The sequence below is a fragment of the Myotis davidii genome, unplaced genomic scaffold (assembly GCF_000327345.1).
Source record: "Myotis davidii unplaced genomic scaffold, ASM32734v1 scaffold2798, whole genome shotgun sequence".
In the NCBI taxonomy this organism is placed as follows: Eukaryota; Metazoa; Chordata; class Mammalia; order Chiroptera; family Vespertilionidae; genus Myotis; species Myotis davidii.
Genome location: NW_006289553.1, coordinates 546,687 through 559,172, shown reverse-complemented (window position 1 = coordinate 559,172; position 12,486 = coordinate 546,687). Strand labels below are relative to the sequence as shown.

General features: G+C 45.4%; 1 protein-coding gene across 2 annotated transcripts in view; it reads left to right on the top strand.

Moving 5' to 3' along the window:
* TECPR2 (tectonin beta-propeller repeat containing 2) overlaps positions 1-12,486 on the top strand; it is a 64,264-nt gene that overhangs the window by 5,388 nt on the left and 46,390 nt on the right. For both annotated transcript variants that reach the window (XM_006761986.2, XM_015562801.1), the window contains exons 2-3: positions 3,898-4,026; positions 10,386-10,517. In XM_006761986.2, the coding sequence (XP_006762049.1) occupies positions 3,898-4,026; positions 10,386-10,517 (261 nt within the window). The remainder of the gene's footprint in view (positions 1-3,897; positions 4,027-10,385; positions 10,518-12,486) is intronic.

Here is a 12,486-nt window from a genome sequence, read left to right as displayed (position 1 = left end):
TGACCCCTTCCCTGTCCATCTCACCAGAACCAGCAGCTCTGATGCGAGTGAGGCCCACCTCTCATTGTAGCCTGGTGTGAGAGACCACACTCGCTTGGAGTTTAATGAAGTTAGTGCAGTGAAATTCCCATTTTTAAATAATGTGTTAACATGAAAGATTGGTTTTGTGAAACAGAAATACTTCCGAAAGAGATAGTGATAGTGGATTTTAGCCCTAGTGTTTGGATACCCTGCAAGGGTTTGTGCATCCTGCTTCAGTCATGAAAAGTAACCCTCAAATATTCGATCTCTTCAAATAAAATAGCGTGTTCGTCAGTGTCTTTTGACTTTGTGTGTCGCATGGTAATGACCTGACCTCAGATCCTCTCCTGCTGTGGGGGCGCCGTCAGTGGGCACTCAGTCCGCCACGTGCGCGTTCTGAGACCACGGCCAGGGACAGTGCTGCCGGGACCTAGGTGGGCCGACCTCCTGCCTGGGAACAAAGCTCCTCTCTGACCGGTGCTTTGGGGTGGATGTTCCCGCAGTTGACTCTTCTTCGTGGGCCTGTTTCCCTGTGGCCATTCCTAATTACATGGCTGATCCTCACATGGAGATGCTGAGGGACCTGGGGACACGGGTGGTGTTTACATTCACTCTGCCAGGCACCTCCGTGTGCTCCTCACCCGCAAGCGCTTCAGTTAAATTGCCTGGCACGGAGTTTCTTTTTAGCGGAAAGAATGAAAAATTCCAAGTCTGATGCTGAGTGGGGCAGGCTCGTGACTGCAGATTCTTAGGGAAGATTCTTTACTCACTGTCATCCGTGCCTGAGATAAGGCCGAGTTCATTGTCAGCCTCCTTTGCCAGCAAGTCCGTTCCCCTCGGCCACCCTTCCTCTGAGGGCTGGATTCACAGGGGTTCCGGCTTTAGCAGGGGTTATGGGTTCCAGTCTCTACCTCATCTGACCTGAAGCCCGAGGTTCTGGTGCCAGCCACCTAGTCCAGGGAAGCCTGCAGCTTCAGGCTGGCTTCTGTCCTGGTTTGGCAATATTCTCTTTGATTTTGGCTCCTGTAAATGTTTTTACTTTTTAGAGATCAGCTATGCATTTAGAAGGATGTTTTTATGTATCTTACTCAGCATTTCTAGATATTTAGAGAGAAATGTTTTTTGGAATAGCTAGATGATATGATCAGAAGTTGAAGCCTCATATTTTGTTTCTATGTGAATGTAGTTACAGGTGGATAATCTGATTCTTGGGATGTTTTGGTTATTGAGTCAAGAACTGTAACACTTATTAATGTCTAGAGGCCCGGTGCACAAAATTCATGCACAGGTAGGATCCCTCGGCCTGGCCGGTGATCAGGGCCCATCAGGTTCCCTGCCTCTCGCCTCCCCGCCTCCTCCTTCCCTTGCTCCCTCAGCACCTGCCACTGCTGCTGGTTGCCCGCCATGTTGTGTGCCGCCCCTGGTGGTCAGCACACGTCATAGCAAGCGATCAAACTCTGAGGAGACACTTTGCATATTAACTTTTTATATATATTGAAGATTGTATTAAATAATATTAACTTAGACTTAGCACATTGGTTTACTAGAGCAAGTATCTGAGCACCACACACAGATATTCAGGCTTCCATCCCAAAGGTGTGACGAGTTTTATTTTGAAACCGTTTGGAAAAATTACACACTGTTGTAAATTTATGCTAAGACATGGTAAGATTTCCAGTAAATGATTTTGATTCCTGATGTGGTGGTTTTATTTCTTATTTTTATTTTAAAGAGAGGGAGAGGAAGAGAGAGAGGAAGAGAAACATTCATCAGTTGCTTCTCATACCCGCCCTGACCTGGAAGTGAACCTGCAACCTTTTGGTGTATAGGACGACACTCCAACCAACTGAACCACACTGGCCAGGGCTGGTGGCGCTTTTTATAATCACAGACTCCCAGGAAAAATAGCCCCTTTCCAGCATCCTGCTACCACGTCAAGACTGTCATGTCTATGAAAGCAGCCCATTGCTCATCAGTGGGGATACGATTCCACATGGAACACTACTCAGCTATGAAAAGGAAGAAATACTATCTTTGCACAGCAGTGACGGCCCTGGAGAGCGTGATGCTAAGTGAATTAGCCAGTCAGAGAAAGACAAGTACCTTATGATTTCACTCATTTGTGGAATTCAATGAACAAACTGAACTAACAACCAAAATAGAGAATTTAAAAAATCTATTACATTTATGATTGGTGTTTTTATAAAAAACACATTGAATCAAGTCTTTATATTGTTCTGTTATTTGCTTTTTTTTCATGTAACATCTCTATAAATATGGATCTGCTTCATATTTTTAGTACATGAATTGTATTCTCTAAGTGCCTCTCAAACCAATTTTCTGTTTTTAATTTCCAAACCATTATTGATTGGTAGTTTTGTAAATTCCAGTGAATTACTAGGAAGATAGAAAAAATAACCATAATGTCTAAAACATCGGTGCTCGTCCTGTCACTTTCTCCCCTCGAAGCAGCACCAATGGATTCTGCTAATGGAACCTCAGTCATGTCACCCGCATTCCAGGTGGTCAGGTCCTTCCCTCGCTTCCTTCCACGAGCCTCCCGGCCCTGGCTGCCGGGCCTGTGGACTCGCTTGCAGAGAAAGCCCAGGCAGCGAGGCGAGCAGGGCCTCGGGGAGGCACCCCAAGGCCACAGGGCCTTTGACAAGCCCTGACCCTCCGGGCAGTGAGGACAGCACTACCCACGTGGTAGTTTGAGGACTGCAGGCGGCAATACTGCATGTGCTTCACCAGCTGGGACACGCTCAGCCCACGAGAGGCCTGTGCGGTTCTCACTGCTGCTGCTGTCACTCAGCGGGTGTGGAGAGGGTCTCCTGTCTTCACCAAGGGCACTGCCTCTGCCCGTTCAGTTTGCCCTTCTCGGGGTGGCATATACTACCTGCAGCCTAAGGACCCCAAAGACTCTCCACTGGTCTTCCTGACTGGCCCTCCCCCTCTGCACCCCACTCCGAATCCCCTCTGACTGACGCATTGGCAAAATCGGAACTTTTCGAGGGCTCCTCCTTTCTTTCCTTCAGTTTCCAACCCAAACCCGCACCCTGTGCCACGAAGGTATTTATAGCCCAGGACCCCTGAAAGCCCTGAAGGGCCAGAGGAACGTGAGCTGAGCTTAATCATTAGCTTCCCCACTGCCTGCGGGCGGCATTGGATGTTGCCACAGCAAAGCTTTAAGGGTGACCGCGACCTGCTTTAGCTTATGTTACCATAGCACCCGGCTCAGTACCGTTTGACCAGCTGACCACCACCCACATCACCACGGTGGGGTCACAGTGGCGCACTGGGGATCTCGCGATGGCAGCAAGGTCAAAACGGGTGTCACTTTCTGAACGCATGGTCTCAGGATAAAGATGATCACTTACGTGGACTGGAAGCCTGGACGGCGCAGTGCTGGACACGTGCTGCTTAGTAACCATGGTGGTAAGCCTGAATCAGTGTCACTTGCTGATTACTGATCTAAGAACCAGAACGCACCAGAAGGCATTTCCAAAGCTCTGGCGGAGGTGCTGTCTCGCCGACTGGGCCCCCACAGTGTGAGAGACGGCCACGCAGAGGAGAAAGCAGAGCTCGTCCTGGGCGGCTCTTCTCGTCCTGACTCCTGACCCCTGTCTGGGTGGAGACCTCTCAGTATGTTACACTTGGGTGATCAGCATGTCCTTCATCAGAAATGCAGTTTTTCATGTTGTCATTTCAACAGTTACAAACCTGAAATGGGAAGGAGCGTTTAGCAGATTCCGTCATCTCCCTGCACCGTGTGCACTTTCCCAGGGGTAGAGAGCTGCCGCCTGTGCAGGGTCCTCTCCGCGGGGATGTTCTCCGGAAGCCGCCTGCTGACAGGTGTTTGCATGTTTCCTCTTTCAGGGGAAAACAGAAGCCATCACGGTGGTGAAGCTGCTGAGCTGCTTTGATGACCTGGTGGCCGCAGGCACAGCCTCCGGGAGGGTCGCCGTCTTCCAGCTGGTGTCCTTGCTGCCCGGGAGGAACAAGCAGGTGAGCCAAAGGTTCAGCATCTCTGACCATCATGGCAAATCCCCAGGGTTTAGAGTGAAAATCCTCATCTGCCTAGACAGCGATGGCCAGGAAAGCTCACACTGCGTTCTTGGTCATCAGGTAGCATTTTTGTTCTGGTAGGACACTTGGCAAAAAGCCCATGTGGTGCCAAACCGGTTTGGCTCAGTGGATAGAGCGTCTGCCTGCGGACTGAAGGGTCCCAGGTTCCATTCCCGTCAAAGGCACGTACCTTGGTTGCGGGCACATCCCCAGTAGGAGATGTGCAGGAGGCGGCTGGTCGATGTTTCTCTCTCATCGATGTTTCTAACTCTCTATCTCTCTCCCTTCCTCTCTGTAAAAAATCAGTAAAATATATTTTTTAAAAAAAAGGACATGTGTTGATTTAAATTCCACTGGGTAATCTCTGGCTGTCCTCTGGGCTTTGAAGGCACATAGGTTTGCCATGCCAGCACGGCCATGGGTGAACCTGAGGGGGCGGTGAAGGATCAGAAAAGACAGAGAATACAGCTGGGGTAGGTGGATGTCCGACACAGAGAGACCCAGCCTGCAAGCCAAAGCTTTATCTTATAGTCAGAGCACACAACGCAGAACAAGAGAAGTGGTCAACATGATTACGATGCTCTTGTGAGTTTCACCTTGTTTTGGCAGCACTTGCTGCACCTCCCACAGCTCATTAGCTGCTTAGGTAGAAATTAGGGAGGACTATAAGGTTAAGCTGAATTATGCTAGGAGGGCCCTGCCCTCCAAGCTGAGCCTTGTTTGTGGCCCTGCCACAGGTCAGTCCGAGGCTTGGCCCAATAGCTGCTCCCTACATCTCCCCATTTTTTTGTTTTTAACCTACTATAATATCCATAAAAGTAAAACTTGAATATCAAGAACAAAACTCTGGCTATTGAAACAATAACAGAAAAATGCCAATGCAAAAACCAAACTACAGACATGTTAGCGTTTTCAGCTATTAAATGAAAGTTATCTACTGAGATTCCTCGGACTTGGCTGTGCAAGGCTTTACAGAAGACTGGCAGCTAACCAATGCTAGCATAGCCGGAAACATGGTTGAGCGAGTAGCTTCCACTTCTTGCTTTTCTACTATCTGCTGGACTTCAGTCATTACCTTCTTCAGCTGACCCCGTGTTGAGACCTCGGTGCCTTGCATCTCCACATCGCAATTCTCAGTCTTTTGAATGGAGGGACAAGAAGCTTCTCTGGGTACCCCGCACCTCCTCCAGCCGCCGTCTCCAGGAGATGGTGCCGCTTCTCCATCTCCTGTCTCGTTCTCCTCCCATTCCTTCAGTGTCTTGCTTGGGGCTACTCCTGTCTGTGGCTGGAGTAGTCAGTTGTCTGCAGCCACAGATACAGGTTGAGGCTCCAGGTGCAAGGTCCTAATTCATTTGTTCAGTCCTTCTCCGCGGATTCATGTTTCTTGCAGGAATCCACAGGGGTTGGAGGAGTTTTCTGAAAATACACCAGCATATCCTCGACCAAAGGTTAACAAGGGGTAGGGACCCTTCCATAAACCAGACTCAGGATCTTTCCATTTAACCAAACCACTTTCCTTTGGTTTATTCTGACAACAGTGTAATTCCATGGGTGTCTTGCCATCAGCGTTTACAAGTGAAAAAATTTAAAGTTACTAAGGTTTGGTGTAGTTTACTTACAGGAGATTTCACCACTGTTCCCCCTTTTTGTTTTTCAAGTTGGGACTTTAGCCACTGATGTTGGCGTTCTGTAATTGCCTGTCCTTGGGAATTGTATGGTAGTCCTGTAATGTGTTGAATTTTCTATTTTTTACAGAATTGTTGGAAATGACAGCTTGTGTCACTGAGTCATTTTAATCGAGCAGTCTCAATTCTGTTTACCAGGCCAGCAGCATAGGCAGAATCAGAGATAATATTAAGAGGCTCTTGGTTATCCTGCAGTGCAGCCTTGATAGCTTCTAATTCAATTCTTTGCACAGAAGTATGACTGGTCTGGATGACTTGGTCTGAATTCATTGCATGATAGGTTAATGCTCCAGGAATAGGTTCCTGCCTAGTATTTTTTGGTATAATAATAGGGGTGTAATATAAAAACTGTAGTAACTTATATTTTAGTAGGTGACAACTAATTTCCCCTGAATATCCACTTATTTCAATTTGCCAATTTAAATCAGTCGGAAATAAGGTTTATCTTCTAACTTCATTTGTCTTGGGTGTGGACAGTAAATGACACTAATTGGATTTCTGCTATCAGTCTTTTTGAGTATATAGACATAAGCTTTGTTTAAGGAGGCAAAATGCAAATTACTTACTTTTAAATGTCCTTGGTTTAGGTAAGATAGGATTTACCAGATGCCTCCAAAGCGATTGGCATTTATATTTTTTAGATAGTTGCAAACTGCTGTTACATGTGCGCCACGAAATTAGAGATTTTTAGATAAGGTCTTAACTAATTAATATCCTCTAATAACTTCTAAAAGTCATTTAAGGCCTTGAGGCAATCTTTTCATATTTCTTACCTTTTGAGGCCTAATACATTGATTTTTAAGTATAGTTCCTAGGTATTTGAAGGGCATTTCCCACTGTATTTAGAGCATTCTCTAAGCCACATTTAGGGAGTTTCTTTTAAAAACTTTTACTTTCTTTTAAACAGACCAACCAGCTTGGTTGCTTTTCAGAAAAGCAAGAAGGAGAGAAACATGCTGGACAATATTGCAATGCGTACATCTCAAGTAAAAGTAACTTTCTTTTTACTTATGGTGTCTTATTAATGGTGAGATTCAATGCCCGAATAATAACTTTTAGTTTACTTTGTAAATAGTAGTGGAACAGATTTTAAAATTTCTTCTTTTTAAGCTTAAATTTACTTTTAAACTGTATTCTTTTTGGCTAGTGCTTATTTGCATATGTATGCAAATTTTACTTTGAACTTTGTTAGAACCAATTGCTTATAAAATATTGGCTTCTTATATAACTGAGTTTATGTAAGACTTTGATTATATTGTGAATAGCCAACTAAGTATTCAGCAACCTTGTCCTGCCAAGCTTTGGGGTTGAAACCTTTATAACATTTAAAATATATGTATATAAATAGAACACAGTTATTAATTTTTATTTGATAAAGCTTCCCACATGATTTCGAGTATATTAGATCGGCCTAATTTAGTTTAAAAATATTTCTTTTAAGAAGATAGAATAAATCCTTGACTCATTCCAGGGCCCTTGAAATGTCCCAAAGCTATCTCTCGGTTAAAATCTTGAAATTTAACTTGAAAAGATTATCAAATATACATAACCCAAAGATTGTATTATACATTTTTGTAATTGTTTTTAAAAGATTTCAATTAAATTTAAACTGGTTTCAATATTAAAAATTTGGTTTAGACCATAGAATTAATCCTTTTCAATCAGGCCAATAAAATATTATATCCTAGGTTGAAATTTTACCACATGTACTACAATATATTTTGAACTACTAATTTCTCCAGAGAAAACACAAGAGTTATTTTTCTTAAAAATGAATTTCTATACTTTATGCATTTCATTATTACAACCATATTAATTTCTCCCAACTTAATTAAACTTTTAACTTTTAGAAGCCTCAAATTTTAGGTGGCAAGTTAAATACTTAGCATTTCTCAGATTAGTAATATATTTATATTTTTAAGGATATATTTCAAATAAAATACAAGACATATTCAATTGATAGATTCAAATCTATCCTCTAGAATTTTCATATGAGGAAACTCAGATTAATATTTCAGTATTCTGTTATTTCAAAATACCTAGATTTTAATATTTTCTATTTAATTCAGCAAACTCCGAAGTTTTAAGTTACCAGAGACTTTGAAAACTATGTTTAGTCATATATAATTACCACTTAAAAAACATTTACCATATACCTTTCATTTTAGTTATGTATATTTTGCCTTAACAACTCTGAGATTTTAAAGCTAATTACTATTACCCAAGGCATTTTCTTTGGCAAATTCTGTAACAGAGATGACTTACTGACTTTGAGTGGCTTTAATGTTAAAGTATTATTTTATTTTATTTTCCTTTATAAAAACAGGAGTGCCCCTGGGACCTGTGAGGCAAACTTGGAATGAGGTCCATTATTATTCAAGAATTACTCATTATTATGGAAACACTAATCTTATTGCCCAAACCCAGCCTGTATATTTTCTTTTGACCGGAATCGAACCTGGGACCCTTGAGTCCACAGGCCGACGCTCCATCCACTGAGCCAAACAGGCCAGGGCCTTAAGGTAGCCTTTATCTCTTCATGGATATAGAAATCCCAGACGCATCCCTAAATTGTGAGAAATGTCTCATCCAAATTTCAAATGACGGACTGGGAAGTAAAAACATGGCGAAAATGAGACTTTAAATAACACTCCCGAGAGTGGGCGTCCATTTTACAGGATCACCAAAGACCTAGTAATTAATGCCCAAACCCAGCCTGTATATTTTCTTTGTGTCACCTTTGTCATCTTTTAAAGAAAAGCAGTCTGGGGCCTATTCTATAGCATCTGTGGAGATGGGGCTTGGGCCAAGAGGCCCCCAAAATCGGGCGGGGTGCGCCTTGTCTTAAAATTACAGTTATTAAGTAGCAACGAAAATAATTTTATGGTTGGGGTCACCACAACATGAGGAACTGTATATTAAAGGGTTGCGGCATTAGGAAGGTTGGGAACCACTCATCTAGAGAATTTTCCTAGAACCTGTCCTGTGTTATGGGCCACACGTATGGCTCATATTCTCTCTCCCCACCCCCACATCCTGTTTGCTCTGGGGAAATTTAATAACGGCCTGGCCACCTACTGTTTCTTTTCTGTGAAGATAAAGGCATGCTTAATAGACTAACAGTAGACAAATTAAACCAAACAAAAAAGACAGATAAAACATAATCAGTAGACAAGCATGCATAACACATAGACAAGACTTAATAAATCAGAGCTCTTTCCATGGATCTTTCCGATGTTTTACATTGCCTGGGACTTACAGCCAGAATGCGGCCCAGACCTCAGCCTGCTGTTCACAGATCTCACCCTATCCTGCTCTCCACAGCACTGACTGGCGTCTAGAGTTGTTTTAGCTAAAACCTGCCCGTCCCGAGGCGTCAGGTGGTGATTGTCAGAGCATCAGAGCCCTTTTGGGAAAGGACTGTTTTCCCATTTTCTCCAGCTGGGGAGCCTCCCCCACCAGAGGCGGAGGGTCCGGGGCCTTAGGTGTGACAAACTTTTGATCCCCAATACGAAGTGGGCATATGCAGTCAAACAAGAGCCCACCTAGTTAAAGATGACCAGGACACTCGTTTTCCTTGAGCCTGATTTAAGAGAGGACCTTTTGACACCTTAATTCCTTTATCCTTGAGCATGCAAGCTAAAAATTTACAGTGATGTTTTTGCCTTTTACTCGAATTCTGCCCCATTATAACCTGGCTGAAATCTAAACGTTCCTTGTTCACTTATGGTCGCAACTCCGAAGCTGACACAGGCTTTGTGTGCGGTGAATTTCCCCATCTTTCTGGTCAACTTCCCACCTTTCCAGTGAATTTCCACTTTCCCTTTTTCACTTCATTTTTTGCTTAGGTGACTCTTCTCCTCCAGATTCCTATTGGGGTGCCAGATGCCGCGTTCAGCATGGCTAGGGTTCAGGATCTGCTCTGTCTTTGTAGTCCTCAGATTTGGACAGTCTTAATTTAAGAAATTTAAAATTGCTTCATTGAGCATTGTTTTAGAGGTCCCTTTCCTGAGATCCTCAATTTCCCATGTTTTACACCTAGCTGCTACCAAACCTCGCTCCCTACCCTACTTTTGCTTTCTGCACGTGCCTCACGGGAGCGTCCTTGCACCTGACAACTGCAGTTCCCCCAAACTCAGGTCCCTGTTCAGGCGCCATATGTGCCGCACCAGCACGGCCATGGGTGAACCTGAACGGGGGGCGGTGAAGGATCAGAAAACACAAAGAGAATACAGCTGGAGTAGGTGGATCTCCGACACAAAGAGACCCAGCCTGCAAGCCGAAGCTTTATTTTATAGTCAGAGCACACAAAGCAAAACAAGAGAAGTGGTCAACATGGTTACAGTGCTCTTGTGAGTTTCACCTTGTTTTAGCAGCACTTGCTGCACCTCCCACACCCATTAGCTACCTAGGAGGGCTATGCCCTCCAAGCTGGGACTTGTTTGTGGTCCTGCCACAGGTCAGTCTGAGGCTTGACCCTATAGCTGCTCCCTACACATAGGCAAATGGGACCCAGCTCCCCCATAAATGGGATGGTTCCGTCCACCTTGTCCCCAAAGCTCCACCCCATGCAGATCCTTCCTGTCTCTTGTGTGACTGACTGTTTCTTCCTAGCTCCGGAGATTCGATGTCGCTGGGATTCACAAAAACAGCATCACAGCCCTGGCGTGGAGCCCCAACGGGATGAAACTGTTCTCTGGAGACGACCGAGGGAGAATTGTCTATTCCTCTCTGGACCTAGACCAGGTGAGATTATGTTCAGAGGCACCGCTGGCCTGGTGTTTGGGGAAATGATGTTCATCATTGCATTTTTAGTTAGTCAGCGTGTGTTCTCCATCATCATCCTGTTATCTCAATTGTAGGAACATTTTCTTTCAAGGACTTTTCTAATGTGTCATGAGCCTCTACTTCGTGATGAAAGAGCCATGGCCTTTATTTGTACTGGAGTGTCCACTTTTTCATTCTCTTGTCTCTTCTACTAAGAAAAGAAGCCACTGTTGTTCCTAATTCCCTGAGGGTTTGTAGGAACGAGGTGACGCCATCCCTAATCAGCTGGACAGAGGCCAGCGCTTCTAGTGGCGCACAGCTCACCCCTCGCCCAGCCCCGCGCTGTGAGGTGACCAGGCCCAGCCCCACCCTCACGTTTCTTACTTCATTTAATCCTCCACGAGTCCCCTGAGCTGTGTTCTCACCCCAGTCAGTGGAGGAAACCACTCCAAGAGCCACAGTCAGCAGGGCGGGACCACAAGCTGACTCCTGGCGGAGCTCAGCTCCCGCCACCAGCCTGCCTTCCCCAGCACATGGGCCTCGTGCCTGCCTGCCCGCTGGTCTGCCCTCCGAGGTGGCACGGCCCTTCCATTTTCTTATTTGTAACCTTCACGCCGAGCGCGGGGTAGGACTTCAGCAGCTACTAGCGGAGTTGCTCTGTCCCTCGGACCCAAGACTGACTTCTGATGGGTCCTCTCCAGCAGTAGCTCAGACTGTCTGGTCTCAGGACCCCTTCACACTTCTAGAGTGGGGACCCAAAGTGCTGTTTTCTGTACGAGTTCTACCTGCTCAGTGCACCCTGTTAGAAATCAGACCTGAGAGAGGAAAAAATATTTATTAAATTTATTTTTAATAATAATAGACCTGTTATATGTTAACATAAATAACATTTTTATGAAAATACTAGAGGCCCAGTGCACAAAAATTTGTGCACTCAGGTCCCTCAGCCCGGCCTGTGCCCTCTCACAGTCTGGGACCCCTTGGGGGATGCTTACCTGCTGGCTTAGGCCCACTCTCTGGGTTATCGGGCCTAAGCTGGCAGTCAGACATCCCTCTGGCAGCCCAGGAGCCCTTGGGGGATGTCCACTTGCCAGTGGGGAGCAGGCCTAAGCTGCAGTCAGACATCCTTAGCACTGTTGAGGAGGCGGGAGAGGCTCCCGCCACCACCGCTGTGCTGGCACCTGGCAGCCTGGCTTGTGGCTGAGCAGAGTTCCCCCTGTAGTAGCGCACTGACCACCAAGGGGCATCTCCTGCATTGAGCATCTGCCCTCTGGTGGTCTGTGTGTGTCATATTGACCAGTTATTCCCAGTCTTTCTGCTGTTAGGGTCAATTTGCATATTACCCTTTTATTATATAGGATTCTCAAAATAAGTAGAAAGAGTGGCCTTGCTTTACATGCTTGCGAGTCTTTTCATACCCGGCTTGGGGAAGACGGCCCGCAGTTTGTCGCAATTACATTGTTTTGCTTGGAAGACATAAGGAAACTCCAGCCTGTGGTTAGAAACGGAGGAGTGTTTTATAGCCTTTCCAGAGAATTGTGGGTATTCTTCTTTAGTTCTGTCACAAACTGACTAATGGCAGTGTCCTGAAAGGTTAGTTACAGTATGGAACTGAAGCCGTGGGGTGAATTTTTTGTGCTGTTACCATAAAATCCACTGGTCCGTCTTGCAGTCAGAATGGCTCTGATCCACATGCGATTTTGTAACGTGCACAGGTCACTTAGAACATATGCAGCCCTTGAGCGAGACCAGTCTTCCAAGTGTTGACACATTTGATTAGGTAATACGGAGGAGAGCAGCTTTGTTAGTGTCTCCATTCTGATCAGAAAAGCCTGACACCCCGGTGTGGCCTATTGCAGGCTGCACTGGGAGAACCGCCGTGCGGGAAGCTGTCCTGTGACACTGCGGAGGGTGCCGTGTGTCCTTTCCTGCCGCCACTCGCCGGCCC